We start from the raw sequence: 25,447 nt of genomic DNA on the forward strand, positions 1-25,447 counted from the left end.
TAGATGTGCATCAATAGGCATTGAATATTCCTGTCTTGCCTATGAGAAGCTGCACTGAGACTGCAGGCGACTCATGATCTTTCTATCACACTGAACACAGGCAGGTCCTACAAACAGTAGGTCTTGCACTGTGAAAACCTCATCTGAAATGCCAAGTGGAGCTCAGTTTTCTGTTTTATTCATCCCATGTTGAAATTACTGAGTCCCACAAATGTGAATTTTCCAAGGTGATCATTTACAAGTACATGTATTAATGAAATATTTGTGAATGCAGATGCCATGATAAAAAAATCTAGTAATAGTGGTAGTAAATAAAGCAGCCATTTTTCTAGCTGGTAATAAGTTTTCCCTTTGAATGGTAGTGCTCTCTTCAATTAACCCATTCCTCGAGGCGAACAGTCCATCTCTATGCCAGGGTTCTGATCTGCTACATGAAATAATAGAGACACCATTTTGAGGGAAACCCCTCAGAGAGAAGCAGAGGTGGGGCAAGAAAATTTATTTTATGAGAATGAACAGAATAGTAAACTCACAATATTCAGTATTAAACAAAGCCTGTGGTTTTCTCCTTCTTTGTCAAGGTTTCTCTCAGCATACTCCACAGGTGTATTAACCTTGATCACTTGAATCACTAAACCTCAACTTAATACAAGTATTTATTCCTACCAGGGGATGTTGTCATCATTATTTATTTTGTAGTCATCAAGATATGTCTAAAGGAAATGATAATTAATATGTGAGATTAATAGGTAACCCTGCCTACTTTCCTGATTAAAGAGAAAGTCAGGCCCCAAGTAATTTTGAGGATTTTCTAAACTATTGTAATTTATTCTCATGTTCCTAAAAGTTTAGTTAGTTCTACATATTAGAAACTCTTTTGGCAAGATATAGTCAAGCATATCATACCTTCAATGTGAATTTCTGTAACTGTAAAGGTAATTCTCAAATCACTGGGGAAAAGGCCGTTTTTCTGATTTTCTCTCAGGAACTGTTGTAAGAAATTTTGCAAGTGCTTGAGAAATTACTTTTTTCCCCCCATAAGTCTGCAATTTGGACATGAAAAGTATAATAATTTGAGGCTTAAACTTGTCATATCAAATCTTAGCACGAGACTGACTTTTTGAGTTTCTGTTTTACTGTTTCCCTTGGGGGAAGAAAAGATCATTTGGGTTTTCTTAAATGTTACTGGCTCAATCCCATACAAGAGAGAAAAAAATAGTACTTAAATCTGATCTGAACTTCTGGGCTTTCAGATTTTAACCCACACTTGTTTATATCTTTCTCAGCTTTGTATGTAAGAAAGATGTGTAGAGAGGGCTTGATTTACACTGAGCATATCAGTAACAGTACTACTATAAAGCAGTAGGAACGTTTAATGCACTGAATTCGTAAATTGAATACATCTTGGAAGTAATTGGAAAAGATTTGCTTCTTTCTTAGAAATCAGAAAAGGTGAGAATGAACCTCTTGAGGCAAAAGGTGGAGATAACCTCTGCACAGGACTGGCAATTGATTTCCCCATTGATTTCTCACAGTGTTTTTTCTTGCATATAGCTGGAGCTTCCCTCATCCTAATTCTGTCAGGCATCAACAAAGCAAATCAAAGCTGAGACCTTTTGGGACATTTAGGGAGCTATTACACAGGCTTCAGTCTGAAATCAAAGCATACTGAAGCATACAAAATCATTTTGAGAAACTCCCCACAGTCTTTGAATCTGTGATGAACAAGGAGAACCATGAGGACCTCTGCAAACCTCAGTACAGAGGAATTTCAATGAGAAATTAGATGTGTTTTTTATGTCCCTCTGCATTTAGCTTGAAGGGAGTGATTTGAGCTGCTTATCTCTTTCACATCAGATATTGCAGAAAAGCTCACAGCTCTCAATTTTTCACTATTTTAAAAGCTGCTGAGAAAGCTAATAAAATCAGTATGGACATGTGTCTGTAGCCAGAAGATAACATCTTGCCAAAGAAATAAGTGTTCTGTGTCTTGCTAAGTTGAAATAACTTGGTCTCACAGAGAAACGCAGTAATTATACTTGCCAAGAAAGGAAGCAGACTCTCCCCACTCGCTTCCTGGGCTGGTGGGCAAAGTCCATCTCCCAGGGGAGTGAGTACAATAATTGCAGCTGAACATGTCCACAGCCTCCAGCAGGAGCGCGTGGGAGTTGGGTAGGGCAGAGCCAGGCAGAACACTGCTGCTTACTCAAATTCTGCCTGCTGCATAGCATCTAATTCTGAAGAGCAATTATAAGAAGAATGTAAGACTTTGCTTTCATGTAGCAACAAACTTGATATGCCAGGTTACCTATCAGTTCAAATCTCAGTTATACCAATAGCAGATTCACAGTCCCCGTTCTGGAATATTCTGGCAAAACATTAATATTCTGGAAAAATCATGATTGAATTTGAACCCTGAGATTGCCTTAATTTTGCATTTCTCTGAAAGATTAAATTTCACTTTCCTGTGTTCCCAGGGCATTCATTGTATGTTCTTTCAGAAAGAAAACTTGCATTTATGTCTATAGATTTAATTCTGACATTTTTACACTTGAGTAAATTTGCAGTTACTCCAATGAATTTTTATGTTGTTTAGAAAACAGATGCATTTTTTTCCTTTAATGCAACCACCTACATTCAATTAAATTTGTTTCATATTTAGAGTTGTCTGTGAATGTCCTGACGAAATACCTCTAGAAATATTTTCTTTCCTGTTACTGAAAAATTGCCATGACACTAGAATGATCGTCTTCTCCAGGATCAGAAATATTTCTTTAAACCAAAAATATCTTTGCCTGAAGCTCCAGTTAGCGACAGAGTAAGTGTCTGCTGACACACATCACCAGTGCTTCAGAATCAAAACTAGACGAGAGCAGGTGCTATAGCGTACAAATATGCCTGGCAGTCGGAAAATAGAAAATTGCCAAAAACGTGGCTGTCTAAATATGTGTTATAAAAAGAGATGAACTGCACATGAACTTTGGGAGTTGTTTACGAAAACAAGCAGAGCTTTAGGATATTAGATGCCCTTCCCCTTAATCACCCCAGAATTTGATAGGTGAGCAGGAGACTTCTAAAGGCATCAGTATCAGGGACGTAATTCCCATTGGCTTACATTTCTGCCTCTGATTTAATGCCAGGGGAAGTGATATTCAAACCCGACTTTTGCCATTACACATGCAGTTGCCTATGGGGAAAATTACAGTGGCTCTATTTAAAGTAAACATCTAAAGTATCTGCCACCGATTTCCAATGTAACCTTGGAGAAGTGACATGACATAACACTTTGTTGGCTCTGTTTCTCCATTAAGTTATATACTATTGCAGAAGTGCACAATAATAAGAGGAGACAGAATTTGTATTCCATCTGCCCGTTTCCTGATTTATATATCCACTCCTGACATGTATATGCCAGGAATATTGAGGGGTAAAAAGTAACATCATTCAGGAATCTGACATTGTGATTGAGTTGATTACAGTGGCAGCAGTGCTGCTCTTCCTTCTTCTTATCAAATTTATGTGGGCACAGCAAAACAGATGTGCCATAGCCAAGTGAGTACAGCAGAACCAGAGAGGCTCTACAATGATCTTGAGCATAGACTATTAACCTGAATACACATTGCTCTGAGAATGGAATCAGATTATACCCCATGCAGAAACTTAGGCTCCTTTGACTTCGGTCTTCTGTGATGAAGAGAAATTTAGCAGAGGGCTTGTTTAAAATGCCTTTGCAACTTTTTCTGTTGAGGTGCTGGCTTTTAACACAAGCAGGGCTGATACAAGGTATGAACAAAGGACACTTTCTGTGGAAGCAGCGTGTTGGATGTAATAGACCTAGAATAGCCTTCCTGTGTATTTTGCCTGTGCCAGAGGCCAGAAAGCCATGTTTGTTGCTTTGTCTGCTGCTGCTGGGGAGGGACAGTCTGTGTTGCATAACTTTTTCCCCAAAAGCAAAAGTCACTACTGCTATACTTAAGCGTGTCAGGAGCAATGAGCGCATGTTTTCAGAGCTTGCTTCATGTTTTTTTTGTCCCAACTTTGCTCTGCCTTTCTCATATTTTAGGACAAGTTTAACATGGCCCTGTGACTTGTGAGTGATGTCCAACACTTGTCTCTTAATGAGCCCCTTGATCTCACACATTTCTAATTCCTCACAGTGACAGAAATGTAGGATTTTGCCTGACTGGAATCTCAAGTCTGGGATTTAGTCCATTATTTTCTTTAATTTTACCGTGTTTTATTTCAAAGAGTTCATGTAGCAAGATGAGGGCCGTTGAGTCAGCAAAGTTAAATACACAAAGATAATAGCCTATGCTGATGGATAGGAATGAAAAAATACGTCTTCAGAGTCTGTTTTCATTTGCAGTGGTGCAGCTGCGCTGGCTTCGAGCAGGAGGCAGCACTGTGGCTCCCAGCCTCCAGCTGTGAGCTCAGTTCTGCTCACAGGCACTCAGGCCATGTCAGGTGGCAGATTGGGACATAACCTCCCAAAGTAAAGTCACACTGCTGTTTTATGAACAGGGAAATTTTAAATCCTTAGAGTTCAGAGGCTGAGGATTTTCTTCAGGAGCATTCAGTCATGTCCTTGGGCATCTTTGTTCACTTTCTAGATCACTGAAATTTTCATAAATAGCCTGAGTCCCATTATTTATGTTGCATGGGAGCAGAATAAGCACCCAAGTAATGTATTCACTGAGACTTACAGCTAGACCATATAAGGAGAAAAAATGTGTTTTCCCTGAAACCTGCTTTCATATTTACTATAAAATGCACCCAGAGCTAAAATCTTTATACTGTGCATGGATTTTATTACAGATAGAGCCTTGTTGTTCTAAAGAGGGAAGTGCTGACTAAGCAGAGGATGTGTGAATCCTCATATCGTGTCCTTCGTCTCACTGATCCTCTTGTCATCAGCTGCTCTGCCTACAAAAATGTGTGTCCTGCTTAGTGCATTCGAAGACACCCGTCTGGTAGCAGAATTTGTATAGTTTTATGCTGCATGAGTCAAGGACTTTGTAGCCCTTCTCCAGGTACACGTGGGAACAAACGTTCCCTGAAATGCATATTTTCTGACTATGGATGTTCTTGCTCACTGTCCACAGACATATCTGAGCACAAGTAGATGACAGGGCAGTGGTAGGTGCGTGAAGCTTCTGCTGGGGATCTCTCTCAGTGTGCCAAGTGAAAGTAATCTGACACATGATGCAAAAGGAGAGATGCTGCGGTGGGCAGGGATGCAAGAAGCAGGCTGAGTTCCTCCTGCCTGCGGCTCAGCAGGGGGAGCAGCTCAATTTCCCTACACTGGCTTCAGGGTCTCCCGTGGACTTTCGTTTGCTGGATCACTTCTGTCACATGCGTTCTCTTCAGTCACTCCATGCTGACACTTACTGTGGGCATGCTCAGTGCTTTAAATCCCGGCCGAGGTGGTTTTTTGACCTTCCTTGCTAGTCTTATGACAGGGATGAGTTTCCCTACGCAAGGGAAATTCTCTGTCCAACTTCAAGCACTTTACTTTGCTGAGACACAAAGTATCTTAACAGACTGGAGAATCTGATCCAGAAACCTTATAAAGTAGCAGGAATATTTAGGTGTATCCCAAAGAAACCATTGTCACCATTCCTGGGATGCAAGACAGTAAGATTACACAGTGCCCAATAATTCTGCACTTCATAAGTTATAGTGAATTTAGAATATAGAAAAATATTTTAGGAGGGAGTGGTTTGCTTTTAGCTCTTTAAGATAACCGTTAACCAACAAAACTGCTGCTTTAAGCAAACTCCCTTTTCAAAGCACTTTATGAGGATCAAGTTGTGAAATTCAAAATTGTCATACTGAAAAATATAATGTGAAAACTGGGTCTGGAAGGCAGCAAAGAATCTTCCTGGACAACACGGACGCTAATAAAAGAAACCTAAAATTGCCTATTGTCATAGCTTTAATATTAACACTGGCTGCTTTGGCAAGCTTTAAAGACTGGACTGCACTATAAAACCTAAAAATGTCCTGGACTTGGAGTTGTTTACACAAAATATGAGGAGATATAAAGTTACAGAGCTGGGGGTTGGAAGAGATGACTTTAAAACCATCCTCCGTGCACTGACGTCACGTGGAAGCCAGCTGCCGGGATGATGCTGAACGGAACTGTTTTTCAGTTTGCAAAAGTTGTGGAGTTATTCAAAGAGAGTTGCAAATGCTGCCCCCGTTGAAAGGCTGTGTCTTGCTTAGTGTTCTTGTTTCTTTTAAAGATCAAGATTCGCAGAACTGGATTCCAGCTAGCTGTGCATTTCATTGCTTTCACTGCTGTTTAGAAATGGACTGAAAAGCTTCTAAAGGATTTCTTATTCCATTAAAGGTATGGTTACAGCTTCTTTTAAACCAGTTGTTTTGAACAGTTAAGATTTAAAAGGGAGCAAATTACTAATGTGGCAAACACTTATTTAAACATCTCTCTAATGTTATTTATAGGTAGTGTGGTGTCTATGTATGTTATATATGGTCTTTATTCTTAGAGAAAGATTATTCATTAGTTCAGTCTCTTCGGAGCAAGCACAGATAAATCAACAGGACAGGGATGACAGGTAGCATTGGGAGCACTCACGTCTTTCCTTCTTTCTTTTACTTCCTTTTATCCTTTGTTCTTCCCTCCTTTCTTTTTTCTTTCCTTTTCTTTCCTTCTTTCACACTCTCATCTATCTTTTTTCTTTCTCTTCTCTCTCTTTCACTCTCTCAACTGTAGTTTCTTTTTATGTATAAAGTGCACAGTATTGTGACACATGACACACTTCTATAATTGAATGAATACATAAATTTGCAATTTTGTTAGTCATCCAAAATACAGCACTTTGTTTGAAATATAATTTAATAACTTTTTTTTTCTGTAAAATCGAGGGAAAATTTGGGTATCTGAATGGTTGTGCATATTCAATCTAATTAATCTCTGTTGACAAATAACATCGCAGCTGATGTCACTGCAGATTATTTTCAGAAGTTGATAGAGGTTGGTTGCAAACTATTTTGCATTTATAATATGTGGGTAGAAAGGGTATGAGTAATACATGGGGGAATAATAACATTAGCACCAAATAGTTCCTTATGAACAATTTTTTGCTTGAGAGGAGGGAGGGCTGGACAGAATTGATTATTTGCTTGAATTTGATTTCTGTAATGAGCTTCTGACCTTGTCTAGGACATGCAGAAAGTGCCAATACTGCAAGAGCAATCCACACAGCAAATTATAATGTGGCATTTTACATCCCTTTGGGTTGCTTAAACCATGTGAAATACCCATGGGGACATCGTGGTGCACTATGCAGACAGAGAGTACATTACCAGGACTACAAATTGCTTTTAATTGCTAGTGGGAAAAAAAAAACCAACACACACACAACCCCCCCCCCAAAAAAAATACAAAAAACAAAAAACAAGCAAACCACCCCACCCTCCCTCAAAAAATCCCAACTCAACCCAACAAAACAAACAAACTAAAACCCCAAAACAAAACAAAACAAACCACCACAAAAACCAACCACCAAAGAATAAATGAGGAGTCATAGAAATACGAGTTAAAACTCTCTGAGGAATTTATCCACTGTACAATAGCAGCAAAAATATGTAGTCATCCAGCTGCTAACATTAATAAACATGAGTTTTCTTCTCAGAATTTACATCAAGAAGAAATCAGAGAAGCATAGGAAGCAATACAAGCTTTTTGTGGATCCTAGAGCTACAAGTGACTATTTGTAACTTCTGTAATTAACCTCTTCCAAGACTTGATTTCAATTTGATAGTCTCTAATCTCTTTTTATCATGAGAGTCCCAAAGTGAAACAACTTGGAAATTGTTAAGAGGAATGAAAACATAGCGATAGTAGTTCCCAGCACTAAGAAACCACCAGGGGTCTTTTCAATGCTATATGCATGCTTGGAAGGAGTACATAATATATATTCATTCTTATATGTGTAGAAAAAAAAGCTATATAGTATTGACTTTCTAGTAATATGGTACTGGGTGAAGCATTGTCATTGTTACTAGTACTTCACTAGCAAATTCACCACTTGTGCAAGTTGTAGATAGTTTACCCTGCATTTACGTGTCCTTCTGTTTCTATTTGACATTTATCTGAGGCATTGTATTGGAGCAGAGAATTGACTTTTGTTTAGTCCTCAGAGATGTCTTGAAAGTTTGTAAAGACAGGAAAGAAAGCCAAAAAAAACCAACCCAAAACAACAGGAAATGACCATACTAAAAATTGTAACCTTTGAATTAGCAAACTGAGAAAGTATTGAAATTACTTTAAAGTTCATTAGCAATAGGTGTCTAGATTGCAACAGAGCTTAAGTGCAGTGGTTGGGTTTTTTTTGTAAGTTGTTTTCAGTCACCGCTTATCGAAGTCTGGCACAAAGCTGAAATTGTTGGCCTGGAGAGATGCAGCCTCTGTAGCCTGGCTGCCTTCCCTAAGAAGCCATGAGCAAACCAGTGCTTGACTTCTTTTACTATGAGAATGTTGTACTGTCTTCCAGCAGCTCATAGTCTCAGGGAGTTTTGGTTTTTTGTAAAGCTGTCCCACATGTTTTTAGGCAGGTAGAAGAAATGTCTGAAACCTGTTTGTAAGTAACTGAGGGAGAGATTGCCATTTCAGAGCTTCAAGGCAGGAGTGAGTCAGAGTTTGAAAGAGTAATCTCCAATGCTACATTACATAGTGACATGGGTACACTGTTGTGAAACAAGCTGATAGAGATGTTCGAAGAATAGTCAGCTTGTTCTCTAAGTCCTCAGTCTAAAACTGCTTGGGGTAAATGGTTTTGCAACACCTGAGCTAGGACGAGGCCCATGGCAGCTGTCAGTTGAGAGATCCTGTAGCAGGACTTTGTGACATGAAGACCTGAGTAACCCGTTGGGCTTCAACTGAACTCTTCTGCTTACTTGTTCATGAAAGGAGCTGACTCTAAGTTTGGCATCACCTTCCCAGTCAGCTGAAATAACGCAGACACTGGTAAGCAGTGATTACTCAGTAGCCACAGCTGAATCAACAAGACTTGTCTAATAAAATACAGGATGGGGAAGGACTTTGTGTGAAGCTTAAGAATGAATTTTCACTTTATCAAAGAAAATGTGGGTGATAAAATGGGCAGTTCCTGTGAGTTGAAAATCACTGACCATCGCTCAGGGAAATGAACAAATTGCAAGAAGGTAATCTGGGCTTACCCGTGGTTAACTCTCTGACAATTCATTTGCCTGCCCATAGGCTTGATTTCTGTCAGGAGACCAAAGCAATGCAGAGGCATTTTGTGACTAGAACTAGATTCCACGTCCACATAAGTAACACAACAGCTGGCTCTGAGAGCCAAAGTTAACAAACTCAAGTGTCAATGTGTGTGTACCAGCCATTATACCACACGAGCCGTAGTAACTGAATGAATGAGTGTTACTTCAGCCCTGCTGGCATAGTAAACATGCTGATGGCAATGGAGTTTCTATTGTAAAGCCTAAGAAAGCAAGAGGAACACCAGGCCCATAAAATCTGTAGCTGTTTTGCTCAAAAGTCAGATAAGCAGATCCAAAGTATTTCCCTTAATATATACATGTTTAGTGGTTCAAATAATAGTTTTCCATCCACAGATATTAAGGTACCAAAGACTTCTGAAGGGGAAGGAGAAACTGAAGCACAAATTAATTAAACATTCTGAGCTTGGTTTTGAACTAAATTTGAGTTATTGCTATTGGAGGATACTTCCTACTTTTCCCTATGCTGGTTCTGGAGCTAAAATTTATAGATTTAGATTTGTAAATCCAAAATATATTAACTCTTTATAGTGACCTAGAGTCCTTTATATAGTAGAATGACGCTTTCTGCATGTTTGTTATCTGTTATTAGCTTTCCTCTCCTGTTTTGCTTCATGTATTCTAAAGCATTCATGTAACCAAGAGAATTTTCTGCATGTATCAATTTTACAGCCTTCAATTGCCAAAAGAATGTGACAGTCTTTGTTGTGCTACATGCATGTGTGAAAGGACTGTGTGAGCAAACATGATACCTTTACACTTGCAGTTGTCTTCTGAACAAATATAAAAATAGCTTTCACCCTCAAGGGCAGACGTTGCCGTTCAATATTGTGCAGACTTGAATTTCATTGAAAACAGGTTTATAGTGAAGAATAATGACAAGGATGTGAAGTGGCCATGGTACAGAGCCCTCTGTGGCAGACATTCCTGAATTCTATGATGCTGGGTGTGCGTCCTCCTTCCCTTTCCAGATTTGGCCTGTCTGCCCTTGGGTTTGTGTCCCATAACACTCAGTTCGTCTATATGCCAGATATATACTCACACTCCAGATATATATTGTGCAATCATGTGATGCTGTCTCCCACAAGCACATTTCAGTTAATTATTCTGGGGTTTTGCTAGGTTTTTTTTTTTCTCTGAATGTTAGAATCAAACACAAGTAAGACTTATTCTGATAAACTTCCAGGAAACATTCAGGGAAGAAAGAAAAAAAGCAGAGCTATCTTCTTGCTGTTACACAGACCGTAACCATGGACCTGCATAAACAACTGGAAAATACTGAGAGGAACTGGAATAAAGAGAAGATGGAATTGCTGGAGAGATTTGACAATGAAAGGAAAGAATGGGAATGTCAATGGAAGGTCATGCAGAAGAAGATAGAAGAGGTACTTTTAAATAAAACTCTGAACACTGACATTTTCAGTTAAGTCTTATCAGTGACTAGTGGTTGCTTCAATTTATATTTTTCTGAATTACATCCTACTTCCTGTCTGTCGCTGGAAGTTTCTAGTAGCTGATGGAAGAACACAAAATCTGGGGTTAAGCAGTATTTGCAATTGCACATTTAATAGTCATGAATATGAAGCAGGAAGTTAAATGTCACTTTATGTGAAGTTTGCAATAATATTACTGGCTGCATATACTGCTGCCAGTTCTGTTGGGCATGAGCCATGCTGCTGATATTATACATGTTTTTTTCATGTACATGCTGAACAACTGCATATATGTGGTTTAGGAAAATGCATATTTAGTAACAAAAATATAGGTATCATAATTCCCTGGCAGAAAAGAATTAGATGGTACAGATCAGCTGGGGTAAATGGTAATATTGAAAAGAACATCATACATTAAATGCTGCATGATGCAGAATAATTCTGACTAGAACCTGCTCCATTTATGGACAGCTTTTAGCAGACGAAACAGCTACAGTAAATATAATAGTATGAAAGTCCTGACACCCCTTGTGTTTACACGTACTAACAAACACTCACTCCCTGCCAGTTCTAATGCATCTCCTTCCAGAAATAGTTGAAGTAATTATTAATTTTTCTTTTATCTCCAAATTGTCCCTGCAACAAAACCCTCTGGCACTCTGTAATGCGTAAATTGAATCTGCCTTGGCAACATATAGAAGCAAGCTTTTCACCACCGAGCTTTCCACATTTTTCATTCTAATATACACATGGAGTAGTTTTTCTTGCTTTCTGCCAACACCGTCGTGTGGCTGAGCAACACAGGAATGCATGGCAGAGATTACTCACGTGAAAGTATGAGAAGGAAAATTATCAGAGCCAAGTGAATTGTAGCCATACACTGCTCATTGAACCAGCCTGCAGCATAATTCCATAATGTCAACTCTCTTGTATTTTACCTGCAGTTCTTACCAACTTCGGTATAATAGTCTTTTCCACATTTTGTCTTTTGTGTTAGGACGTTTCTGTGCAGTCTTACCAAATTTCACTGCCAAAGTGGGAGTGCTTAAAAAATTAGTAATGTGATCTCTGTGTGTGGTTGAAATTCAGTTTGTTAGTTACGTGAGCTGTTTTGGAATGAAGATAATGTGTCATGAAAAGGTATTCTGGCAACTAGTAGTCCTGACAATGGCAGCTAAGACCATGTTTTTCTTATGTTCTTTAGTAGTATATGGATTAGAAAAACATGACAGAGACAGAGATAAAGAATGGAATGGGGCTGAGGGGAAGGGAATAAAGCAAATCACTGGGTACTGCAGGACCAGACAAACTGCAGATGATACTCCAAGGTTACCAGTATCCTAAGGTCCCCCTCTTAACCTCTATCTAAAGCTTCTCTTGATTTCAGTTGACTGACATTTCTTCACCAAAAGACACATGGCTGGAGAAAAAGGGAGATACATTTTAAGTGCCATCATGTGTAAAGGGATTTCCTCAATAAAACTCGTGCTACCATATCAGCTTGTATTTTTGATAGTTTTCTCTAGCCCACCTAAACTTAATTCCTGGATTCCTCCACTAAGAATTTTGTGGTTTATGAAATTATATTGTTGAGCTATGAAGTGGTATGCTTCCTTCTTAGTGCTATGCTGAGTTTATATTAGGCCCTTATTTCTTGGAAACAACTAAGTTAAGCCCCCAGGTTCCATGAACATCTGGCCTTTGGGAGGGAAATCTGAAAGCCCAGGATGAGGTCAAGTGTCACATCTCTGAATGTAAGAATGCTTCTAATCCACAGCACTGCCCATGAAATGGCCCTATGTTCTTCATGTTGTTATTCTTTTTCACTATCCTTCCAAAAGCTGTTGTGATGGCCTTGTGCACTGCAAGGGAGCAGGCAGATGGCAGTTCAGAGGTTCCTGCTCTGTGCTTTCTACATAAAAGCAAGTTAAGAATGGATGTTTATAAAGAGCCATGGGATTCTTGGCACTGGAAATGATACTGTAAGCAGAAGAGGTTTTTATGATGTTGCTGTTTTTTCTAATTTATAATTTATCACAGTTTCCTAGTTTTAATGTGCCGGGTGACAGGAATTAACACTTTTACTAATGAAGCCACCGGATCTCAGCAGATAACATGAAAGAAGATAAGAGGGTGACAGCACATTGTGAAATAATACCATTCTGCAGTACTGATTTATCACTACAGTCACGGGGAAGAATTCTACTTGCCTGAGAAGCAGAAGAGTCTGCTCTAGTGCACATGTTGCTGCTCGTGATAAGAATTAACTTCCTTTCCTTAAATTAATACACGTTAACAGGCTGTGACATAGCCAGAACACTCTCCCTCCTTCCCGTTCTGTCACATTCTCCATCCAACAGATAAGGGCTGTATCCACCACATAGTGCATTGATATTACTTGGAACAGAACAATATAGCTTCTGGCTCAAGGCAGGGCCATTGACCTCATGAAATCTCTTCCAAACCCGTCCTACGGCTGGAAGCCATACATTAAAACCATGGCAAGGAGTTTGTGAATGGTAACAGCCCTTTCCTCATCCTTTGGCAATAACAATCTGTGAACTATCATGCTGTGTGACTCAACGCTTTTCTACCAACACATATAAAATCTTTCTATTTGGTGCTACTAGGTGAAACATCATTGAAAACAGAAGACAATTCTGTTCTTTTACCACAAAATTCATCACAGTACCATGATTTAATATAAGATTCTGTTGTTTTTTTCAGCTTTACCAGGAGGTAAAACTTAGAAGGGAGAGCAGTATGAATGTCCATGATAACAAGGCCATTCAGAGCAAGATGCTGCAGCTGTCCATGCATTCCCCTACTTCAGAAGAGACTGACACAGTGGAGCTGAACTATCAACACCATTTGGCAAACGACAGGATGAAAAAAGGGAGTTTACTCAGTAAAACAGGGCACGAATGTAAAGAAACCAGAGCCAAAAGCAGAAACAATATTCTGTTAACGGATAATCTGGCCTTTGAGAACTGTGAGGAACCTGAAGACAGCCTCAGCATCAAAACTTCCACAAAAAATGCCAAGAATTATATTGGTGACCTCAATGTAGTAAGTAAAGTATAAGCATGTTTCAGTTACAAGGGTGAGGAAAATGCTGAGGGCTTTGGCCTGCCAGGTTAACCTGAAGAACTAGTCTGCCTGATCTTAGTTTTCCAGAAAGACTGTCTTTCGTTCCTCCTTGGTTTGCTCTTGATGAGTGTCTTCTCATTGTTTAAATGTGTTAACAGCATGCTCTTTACCTCCGTTCATAACCTGGGGGAATTTTTGTATCTTTCCTTGTGATACTTTCCTCTGCTGTGAGTCTTAAACGCAAGTCACCACAGATCTCAAAATAATTCTGGAGATACCATTGAAAAGGCTTATGTTAAAGGACTGTTTTTATGTTTACAAAGGCTCTTAAAGAACTTGCCAGAGTCAGTGAAGAATTATGCAGCTATCAAGAGGAAATTCGAAAGAAGTCCAACCACAGAAGGTAAAAACATATTTTAACTTTTTATATTAGAAGAAGAAAATGAATAATGTAACTGTGCTCCTTTTTCACTTTGAAGGAGTGTTTGCTGTTGAATTTATTAAGAGTTGGGCAGTTCCTGTCCTAATGTTTCAGTGCTCAGCATAAAACATTCAAATTAAGTATACTGAAACAGGATACAAGGGCACACTTTACTAGCAAAAGAGAATTTATCTATGAAATGAAATTAGTATTTATACTAAATAAAATCAAGCTTGCTTCTAGTGGCTGTACAGAGGACTGGGAAAGTGAACTGATATTTCTGTCTGCCCTGGTCACAATTCTATGCAGTTCTATGCAATACTCTATGGGTTTCTTGGGCTGTGAGGTTCCTTACATTAAGCCCAGATCTAGCCTTAAGTCTGGGGAACATGTCACAGACTGACAGTCCAAAGACAACAAGAGAAGGAAGAACAACCATACATTTGTACTAATAAGCCAAACCCTGAAAAGTACAGTAAATGAATATTCCAGTGTCTGTTAAAAATTCAATGTTTGTGGTCTCCTTTAGTGAGACAGACATCAGTCTTCCTATCGACTTATGCAGAAATGCTCACAAGGTAAGATTGTACCCATGGTGTGACAGGGTACACACCATGAAAGAGACTGAGAAAGGCTATGGCTCAGCTATGCCTGCTGAGACCCCATGGAAGTCTGGAGCATGGCAAGCTCTTCTCAGATGCTCCCAAAGAACAGAAGGACTTACTACGCTCCCCCATGCAACCAGCTGGCAGTCTGTCACTAATTCATTGTTGCAGCTGGGTTAGCATTTGTATCTTTAAAGCAAACAGATTCATAGCTGATGCATAGTTTCTAAACCCAGGCTGAGAAAGGTGACTTCTGAACAGATCTAAAGAAACACATTTATACTGTTGTCTGGAATGTTAGAATACCTACATGAGGGATGCACTACGTCCTAAAACTTTCTTCATTCAGTTCATAGTCAGGTAGGTTCTCACTGGAGTCATTAAAGCTCACAAGATCCCACTGTCCTTACTGCAGGATAGTTAAAAAAACAAGCAACCATCTACAAAACCTCAGAATTTTAGTGGCAAGGGAAAGGAATAAGAGATACTACTTCCTTTACTGAGCTTTCTTCAAATTCTTCATGTATGTTTCAAATATGTTTGGTGTATCAGCTGCAACAAGACTGCTCCCAAGTCCTTTTAAGCAGATGGTATTAAAACACCTGCTCATGGGGAGAATGAATCCATGCTGAGGTCCTCTGGAGAAATACCCTTATTGTTCATCCCTAAAATACCTCTCATTTCCAGAATGAAATCACTTCCTTTCCTGGGGAAATCTGAGGAAACCCAAACTACAGTTATTCTGCCTGAGATGAACCATGTGCCCAGCAATGAATCACAGACTTCAATGGATTTTGAAACAGAGGACCATAACAATAGGAAGAATCTGATGAGCTCCACCAAGGCTTTGAAAGACATATCTTATGGTGCTCTTACTGGTGACAGAGGATCAGACTTCAGACCTTGGCAAAATAAAGAAGCTCCACCAGTTCCTCCACGGAGCACTTCTCGTCATCTAACAAACTCACTTTCTGCAGTTGTTCAGCTTTCTGAAGCACCAATAAGAGATCTAGGCATCAAAAGCAATTGCAAGGCTCAGGACTGTAGGAGTGGAAGGAAACCGATGAATCCTTCACCTATAAACCAGAATGAAACTGCAGCAGCCTGTGTAAATGAAGGGCAGGCTGTGGAAGGTCCTGGGATGGTAACTTCTGCAATACCTGTAACCAAAAATGAGTGCAATGTACCATCAAGTTTCTGCCACAACACGTGGGCATATGATGTGGGCAAACTTGGAAAAGATGGTAAAAGTGAACCTTCCCCACTGTCACCCCAAAAGAGTTGTTCCGATGGAAATATGGCCCAAAGCAACAAGTTGCACCAGAAACAAAATCCCAAGTCTCACAGCAGTCCTTATTACAGTAATGACTTTTATGCCCCTGCTACCCTGCACAAAGATCTTTTGGGAAACTCTAGGTATACTTTGGAAAAGACTCAAAGAAATGAAACTTTAGCAGCAAAGATTGATGAGTTTAACAGGACTGTATTTCACACAGATAAACGTAACAATGCTTTGCAAGATAACCAGGTGCCTCGAGCAGCACCAGAAGACCACAAACCCTGTGGCCCACTGTGTGACTCTGCTATTAGCAGGACAGAAACTGTAAATACATCTTGTGTTTCAAATCCCAAATTCTGTGCAGCAAAGGAACAAGAAACTAGCAACTCCAGCAAAGCTGTCACAATAGCAGGGCAGCAGAAGCAAATAAATGGACTTCCAAATACTAGTGGTTATAGGTACATGCTTCACGAGCATGACTGGCGACCAAGTAATTTATCCGGTCGCCCACGTTCAGCTGACTCAAGGTCGAACTATGGTGTTGTTGAAAAGCTTTTGAAAAACTACGAAAAATCAACAGTGACTTCTCCATGTAATTCAAAGTGCTGCAAAGATAAGTGGACACGGGCAAATTCTGAATTCGCTAATGGGGGTTGTGAGACATTGAGTCAGTATTTAGAAATGCTCCAGATTGAGCAAGGAAAGCAAGAATTTCCAAGGAATTCAGCCAGGCATATTGGGCAGCAACTCAAGCAAGGAAAAGAGAGGCAAAAGTTACCAGAGGTAAGGTTCATAAGAATGGCAAGAGCAAAATCATTCAATTTTGTACCAAGCTTCGCATTCTGAAAAGAGGCAGGCTAATGTGATATTGTAAACAATTATATTAAAATAGACACTTTAAGCCAGGGTCTGGAAAAATCAGGAGTATTTCGTTAGAAGATAACAGTGTTGTGGGTGGGCAGAAGCACATTAGTAATCATGACTGGTGAAGATGTGTGCCAGATCTCTGCTGCGGTTGTGTGAATCTAGATTTTAACTGCAGTGCAGTTATTCAAGCATCGAACTAGAGAAAACTACAATCAGGTTTTAACTCACTCCCTCCTTCCTTTAGTTGACAAGCCATTTATTAAGCCTTCCCAAAAGGCTTAAGCATACTCAGCCTTGTCAAAATCCTAGAGGGCTTAGATAAGCATCCTTCAGTGTCCTGAGTGCTGTTTGGTTCAAGATTTCCTTGGAAGTGCCTATGAAAAAGGGTATTATAGCTCCAGAAAGTTTTCAGTAATAAAGTGACCTTCTCTTACTCATGTCTCAGTTTCAGGCTTGTCCTAGGTATTCAAACATAGGCTCACAGAAACAGAAGAATATGGCATAACTGATTAATTTGTATTTGGCTGAATTTTATTTGCAGAAGTTTAGAAATATTACCTTTGCCAACATTTTTCTTAATGAAAAGAGAAACAGATGTTTTTGAAAATATACTATAAGTTGCAGGTTCTGTAAAAAGCCACAAAGAAAAAAAAAATCAGTTTTCCTGAAGAGCTCCTTGGCCAATGAACACAAAGAGACATGCACCTTAGCATCTCAGAAAAGCGAAGGCAAATGTATTCAGAGCTGAGGAACTTACATCAGTTCAGCCTGTCAGCTGGTATGCCTTAAACTGTCACAAACTGATAGACTGCAGTGGAGCTATGTGGATTTAAACAGCTGAGAATCCGACCATGCAGATTTTCTTCTGCATGTCTTACTGACAGCCTTGCAGTGACGCAATATCTTGCTTAGCTGAAACATCTTCACTACAGTGTAGCAAGAAAAACCATGAAATTTCTGATTTCTTTTTCATCCAGTGAATGTTTGATAGGAAAACGAATTTTTATCAATAAATACGTAGACAAAAAATAATGACCAGATAATGACTGAATTTACATATATGTAAGTCCAAAATAACTTTACTAAGCCAACTGGATTTTCTTCATAGGCTCACCCTTTATATTGTCATTTCTATCTGTACAAACTGAGCGTGGAATACTGCCTGATAAAGGAAAACCATTTTAGGTCCAGCAGCATTCATGTCACAATGACGTAAAGAACTACAGTTGGCATGAGGCATTTGGTTTATTTTAATTATTTCCAGTTTACTCCACTGTAGCCACAATTAAAATCTGTTGGTTTTCCTGTGTATATGACACTGCATGAATACACAACCATTCTGAATTAGTTACCAAGTGTAAACAGCTCCACGTTGCACTAACAAAAACAGAGTTCATAGCAAGATGTGACTGCTGAAATAGGATCTATCAAAAAATACACAAAAAGTATGAATGTCATACTCCAGTAAAGTATGATGATATTCTGAGTTCTACGTATGGAACAGTAAACAAAGTTAGCTCACAAAACTTCCAAAACTGGAGAGAAATGAGAAGTGAATGTCAGTTTTGGCTTGCATTAACACTTTGTACCTTTCCTTGTGTCTGACACTTGTCTCTATATATTTTAAACCACAACTGATGGGAGAATCCCTATACATAGAAATAGCTGTTCTCCCACATTCTGCACATTACTGTGCTCCTTTTAATAGCTTCAGACCACCTGTTCTGAGGTCACCCCAAATGTCTTCCTGCATTCCTGCTGCATTTCACAAAAGCCATCACTTGTTAAAGCAAGGAATTGCCTTTGTGTTCTAGATATCTGTGCCAGCTAAATGTTCAAGTGGGAAGGGTTTCTCCCGGCCTGCTCGGCCAGCGAATCGACGCTTACCTTCCAGATGGGCATCCAGGTCACCATCAGCACCGCCAGCTGTGAGAAGAACGGCGTACAACTGCTCTGTCTCCTTTCGGTCAGAGACCTCAGGCATCTGAACCCAGAGTTGGGTTGGATGGTGGTGTGAAAGCTCTACGTTTCATTGTAACTGTGTTGGGTATGTGGTAGAGCAACCAGTTCTACACTGTTGTGTCTTACCCAAGAGTGACCCCTACCACCTGTCGGACAAAGCGTTTTGAATCATCACCAAGGTCTTCAGTGTTTTTATTGAGATGAAATAATGATACCCCTGGTTTTCTCTGTTTTTTTGGTAATAGTTCACATGGAATTTCTTTTGAATGGCATCTTCCTTAATTTGCCAATCAATTTTGAGTTGAAACAATGTATAGTGCTGTATATTCTGACTCTTCTGCAAACAGCAGAACGTAAAGCTGTATGCATGATCATGTGTTCGTAGGTGCATGTGTTGGACTAGGAAGTATACAGGTCTGTATTTAGAAGAGACAAACTGTGCTAGTGTTGACATTGAAATTACAACCTATATGCCTACCTATATATACTTTGTGTTTATTTTAAAAAGTTTGAAATATACAGTCCTGATGACATTTATATTTTGTATATCTTTTACATAGGTTCACAGGTGTAGTATTTAATGAACAAAAACTAAATATTGCATTTTTGTGACTGATTGCAGCGATGATGCCTTGCACAATATGTATCTGAAGCAGACTAGCTCGACTGATTCATCAGTCATGCTTCATGACATCCTCGTTCAGTTTCCTAACCCTTATGATGTTAGGTCAAAATACCCAAACATATTTTTTCTGAATTAAAATATTGTACAATTTGTAATACATTAGCCTTTTTCAGCACCAGAGACATTCCCAAAATGTTCCAATCCCTTTGAAAAGCTTAAATGTGCCATTATATATATAGCATACTGTAAACACTTCGGTAGTTTCAACTAGAGTAACATACAATTTATGAAGGGAAGAAAAGGGTTGTATACGCTCAATTCTGTAAAACTTATTTTTCCTTCTAGCATTATAACTTTGAGGTTTGGCAAAGGCAGATAACAATGGACTTGTTTATTTTCACCCAAGGCAGGAGAACAAGGACTGTTGTTCCCAGGGCTGCAGCCACACTCCTTTTTTACTCTTCTCCTAGACTATAGAGTGCCTGAGCTACTTACTCACTTACTGCTCCCGGACTGACTCGTGGCAGTCAGTTGCGAAGTTTACTTGCACTCTAGCAACAAGCTGCATCTAGTATGGAAAAATTGCATCGAGGTATGATCACAATGGTGCCCAAAATCCTAGACACATGGCGTTGGAAGTATGTTTCTGCCACCACCTGACTTGCTATTGTGGGCCATCTGAATGATGTGCACAGAGCCTGGCTTGTTTCTTCCCGCAGCATGAAAGAAATATGGATGCTACCCAGACTCTTGCTGAACCTTCGGAAAGACAGTGTCCTTCATCCTGGAATTTTTGCACCCTTTTCTAGGCTGTTGCCGGATGCGTAGCGCGATAATGATGACACATGTTACCTTTAAACAGCATGTCTAGGTTAAAAGGAGTAAAGAGGCACCTCTTCAACATCAGCCTGACCTTGTCTTGCAACTTTTCTTCTTCTCCTGGAGAAACCTGGTGGGTTCCAAGGAATTTCAGAAATCATCCCAGGATCCATTAATGTGCACATCTTCCTATGTGAATGTAAAAAGGATTTCGGACAGAGTGTAGGCTTTTGTCCTAGTGAATTGTATGTATGGCAATATAGGCAAAACTAGTTGTGCTTAATTTGATAGTGATCTGTTGTCCTACTCCAGTCATGTTGAGAATCCATGCCTTTTCCCTTCCTTTAGGGCCTTATTCTTCTTTCCTCTGCACAACTTTGGTTTTGCAGAGAGGGAAAACAGGAGGCCGTATGTTCTGAGCAATATAGCCTGTATGATAGTACCAGTAACTGCTCAGGCATAGCAGTTTCAGAGCTAGTGGGCACTGGAGCTATAAATCCAAACTTATCACACAATTGTGGCTGCCTGCATGGCAAAAACATGCTCTGCATAATTTGCCCAATCTAGACTTCTGGTCCTTTCCAGACATGAGTCGTTGCACATACCAATATATGGAGGCTTCAAACAGATCAACAGTTCATCAAAATTTACTCAGACATTATTGCAAAGTTCTTACTAGAAAAGATACGAGGACAGAAAATCTTGAAGCTTGGATAGAGAAAAAATCTGTGTGCTTGACTGAAAAATCAAGAGTAATATAAATTAGCCTGTTTGCCCCAATTTAGAGATTGCACTCCATTAACTTCCTTAGAACTAGAAAAATTAGGGATGATTCATAGTGGATTTGGAACATGGCTTAAGATTCTAGCTTACTGTGGCAATTAGCAAACCAAAATGCCTTCCAAATTGACCTTTTAAATGCCTAAGTAGCTGAGCAGCTTTAAATGCCTAAGGCTGAGGAAAGGGTAATATGAGAGAATTGTAAAAAACGGTTCTTAATTTCAGTCAGTGTTGACTGCAACAAAACTTCTTCAAATTGCCTTTATGGTAAGTTAAGAAGTTTTGCTCTAAAAAAAATGGTGGTGCACTTCTGTTTGAAGTATGTAACAATTAAAGTGTTTCCCTTCGTTAGTCAGTGAAGGTGTTTCTTTAGTTCCCTTCAGTTTCTTTGATCACCTTTGATGGATATCACATTGTTGAATAACAGAGGAAGGATCAAATACCTACAACATTCCCTGATGTATGTAAGTTTAATGAACAGAAGGTTTTTGAAATAAACTAATAGGTCAAGGACAAGGCCATTTTGTCGAGATTTTCTGTGTCCATCTAATTACAGACATTGGTTCTGATGCCCCAAAGTATCAAAACTGATGATTTTGGTCTGTAGGTGGCTAGTTAGACATACCAGTTTTAGAAAGTTGCCACTAACACTGTTTAAATATTCTCTTCAGCTGCACCTGGAACAGGGCCAGTGCACTGCGGTAGCTTTTTTAGCTGCCGGAACTGTGATTACTGAGTCATAGAAATGGCTTTATTGCACTTATTTGCTATAGGAGGAAGAGCTCTGTTGGACTTTCAGGTTCCTCCCATGTTATCTCTGACAAGGAAACAGAGTTGCCTTGGAAGCTCTGAAACAGGAGTCTCTATACACACGCTCACTCTCACACATACACACGTAAGAACTACAAATAATCTAAGTATAACTTGACCTTTCTATTAATTCTAGAGTCACCTATGGAAGTGGTGATTTTTGTAAGCCTGTTTTTAAAATAGATTTTTAATATTATTCTTCCACATGCTGTCTAAATTCTTAATGCAGATATAGGCTCTTCTTAACTGTGCTCTGAACCAGTTGAAGACTCTCTTTATTGCATGTTTGGACTTTAATACTGAAATAAATACAGTGGGGAGTTTTCAAACTCCTGGCACACACAGAGTCAGCTGCTCATTGAAATGGGGTTGTTCGCTAGGAATCAGCTGGCTGGTACTCACTTGACAGAAAGCATCATTCTCTCTCATGCTGGGAGATGGAGCCATAACCTTTCCCTGAGGCCTTTTAAGGGTTGAGTGTGGCAGGGTAAAAACCATAGAAAAGAGTCAGTTGGGCCTTATCTACAAATGCAACAGAGCGGGCCACCTGAAGGCTGGAAAACCAGCCTGACTCAGAGCCTCTGCCAGAGACAGAAGGAGTAAAGGGAAAAAAATTACTTTAAAACCTCTGGATATCATTCCTCAAACTCAGTACATTTCCACTACATGCTTTATCTTTCCAGTGTTTTTCATTGACTTCTTACGTATCTTTAAAATGTAACTGAAGCGACGAAGTTTGTTTGTTCTTCAGCAGCAACACAATTATCTTTCACTACTACACATAGTGTAAGGGAGTTAGCTGCTATATATAGCAAAGAATTGGCAAACAATGTAATATAATTTTCCAGAGCATTCAGAGTACTGATTTATTTCTCTAGTTGTCTATTTTAAAAAATGTTTCTGTAAATAGGGATTTTGCATCCAAATGGCTTCAACAGCATTTTAGCAAAGATCTACAGCACCCCAGCAGGCAGGCTATTTCCCTTAGAGTTTTGTTATTTCTGGACCAAGTCTAAATTTCCTAGCATGCAAAAACTTATGCAATTCTCACAGTGCTGCTATGCAAATAACTTCTTTGGCTTTAAGATCTGTAATATACAACTCTAGCCATTACAATGCTGATATTCTCTATTGGACTAATCTGTAATGGTGTCTTTGGTTGCAGACATGGTCTTTAAACTGGAAGGCACAATGCGTTTGCTCTAAACACACTAAATCAAAGCCCCTTGTTGCTTCTGGCCTTTTCACCCCTCCTCAGTTTCCAGTGGATGCATATTTTTATGTGATTTATTGCCATTGGTCTATATGTATATGCCATACCATAGGACTTTCTATTTGTACCGCAGTCAAGATATTTTTTGGACAGCCTATTCTAAAAAGTGCTGATACTACTATTTCCATTCGCAAATATATTAGATTGTGATCTATTGTTTTGCATCACTGAAAATGCACTTTCTTCATCAACTGTTAGTGGCATACATTATACAAAACTTGCGCTCTTGTTCTTTGAAACTATGATTAATCTGCTTTTGAGGTTTGGTCCTATCACTCTCCCTCTCACCTTTCTGTTTTGCAAAGTACTTGCATCAGCAGAAACATGTTTCTGATGTGTATGGTTGATACAGTTGCTGTGCAGCTATGGGAGCTCTTACCTAAGGGTGCCTTGCTAACTATGTTACTCTAAAAATAATTGTATCAGAATTTCTATGGGGTAAGAGAAATCAAACTCTCAATATGATCAAAGTGAAAGTCTGCAAATAAAAATCAGAAAGAAAAAAGAACAAGAGGAGGGTGCAACACTTTTAGTAAATGTTGTGGCCAGTTCTTTGCTTCTAATGGAAGATCCCTCTGCTGCTTATTTCATACCACCTGAACCTTCCAGTAATGTCCTGTCTTTTTTCAATCAGCATGTACAATTTCCCTGCTCTGTGAGCCTGTAATAGCAAGAAGTACTGACGGGCTGAGGTTAGTAATGCAAGACTAACACCAGTCCTTCCACTTCCCATATTTGATGGTGTGGTGGTTATTGAAGAATGCTCGAGTTTCATTTGTTATTCCTTTCTGTGGCAGCAGGTGGTTTTATCAGCAGGTCCATGATGGTGCTCACAGCATGAGCATTGTGGAATGCGCAACATGTGTCTTCCACCCACGCTGGATTCCCAGCACTGCACAAGGGCACACTCTGTCAGGCTGCTGAAACAGGGAGATTCCTGGAAGATAAATGTGAACCAACCTTGTGCTTCAGTACAAGAGCCACACTCTACCTCAGCTCCACTGATTGTACCAGGCAGCATGACTAGACTACAAGCAATTTCCATCCTCAGTACAGGATGTTTTTTACCACACTGGCACAAAAAATAGTGTTATGCTCTTTTGGAGAGAGATGCCCTTCTCTAGGGACATGTGGGGAACAAAGAGTAGGGTGTCCTAGGGTGGTATATCTCCTGAATTTGGATCAGATCCATTTCACATAGTGTTAAATACCATACTGCTTTTGAGGGGAAAGTGGCAGGAGGAAAAATTGAGTGCAATATACCAATTAGTGTTTATTCTTATCCTTTTCCTAGTGCCCATCCAGGGGCTGATGTTTTACACATTTTCTCTGGTAACCACAGTCTACAATGTTTCTGTTTCAGGGTCCAGGGTTTGACTCTTTCTAGCAGTGTATGTTTGTGTGTATGGGCAAGATGCATTGAAAAATGACACTGTAAGGGTAAGCCCATACATCTTACACTTTTAAATCAGTTTGTCTAATGTGTGAACCCCAAATATACTGCTCTATTGCATGAGATTATGTTTCCTTTTGCTACAGGGCAGATGTGATCCCAATATGAATTGTGGGGAAGAGAGTACTCATCATACAGATGTGTCTAAGGCAATAATACAGGTAGACAAGCTGTACTGGCTGATATTAATGGGTGAGAAAAAATCCCTTGACTAGTCACACCAGAAAAGCCAGATGTTCTTTAATATTCAGTCTCAGTGTATGCATAGACTTCTACTAACTTGCTAATGTGTCACAGGGATCTTAATGTTGAGGTTTTGATTGCCTTTCCAACTGGAGGTATACAACTGCCTGTGGCAGACATCCCTGCAAAGTAGTTTTCCAGTGGCCCTCCAGTTTTCCTAAAGTAGTTTACTGCAGTTGGAAGAATTTCTGGCATCACCAAGTCATATTCACTGTAGAAAAGGACTTTTTGTTAAAGAAAATTGCACTCCTATGTGAGTTCTGCAAACATGACACTGAGAGCTGGCATGGTGACACAGAAAATCAGACTGGTTTACTTCTGTATCATTTCTGTATCACAAGATATCAGCAGCAGATTGGTTATGCTGGTACTATATATGATACATTGCTGCTTAAGAAATTATTGATGGAAGCACACCACAAATGGTTACATGTGCACCTATGGTCTGCTTGTTTCTTTGTGGAATCCTAGTTTCCACAGAGATATTCTGATTGTTTGGGGAGTT

At 39.5% G+C, this 25,447-nt stretch overlaps 2 protein-coding genes across 2 annotated transcripts in view; both read left to right on the forward strand.

The window, feature by feature from the left end:
• Positions 1-10,488, forward strand: part of MTCL3 (MTCL family member 3) — a 40,758-nt gene extending 30,270 nt beyond the window's left edge. The window contains 2 exon segments of the mRNA XM_071806577.1: positions 6,246-6,352; positions 10,469-10,488. The gene's annotated coding sequence lies outside the window, so the exon portion shown is untranslated.
• Positions 10,489-10,532: 44 nt separating this feature from the next.
• KIAA0408 (KIAA0408 ortholog) overlaps positions 10,533-25,447 on the forward strand; it is a 62,326-nt gene continuing 47,411 nt past the window's right edge. The window contains exons 1-4 of the mRNA XM_071807280.1: positions 10,533-10,667; positions 13,443-13,784; positions 14,129-14,208; positions 15,519-16,893. Coding sequence (XP_071663381.1) covers positions 10,533-10,667; positions 13,443-13,784; positions 14,129-14,208; positions 15,519-16,893 — 1,932 coding nt within the window. The remainder of the gene's footprint in view (positions 10,668-13,442; positions 13,785-14,128; positions 14,209-15,518; positions 16,894-25,447) is intronic.

This window comes from Patagioenas fasciata, chromosome 3 (genome assembly GCF_037038585.1).
Source record: "Patagioenas fasciata isolate bPatFas1 chromosome 3, bPatFas1.hap1, whole genome shotgun sequence".
NCBI classification, from domain to species: domain Eukaryota; kingdom Metazoa; phylum Chordata; class Aves; order Columbiformes; family Columbidae; genus Patagioenas; species Patagioenas fasciata.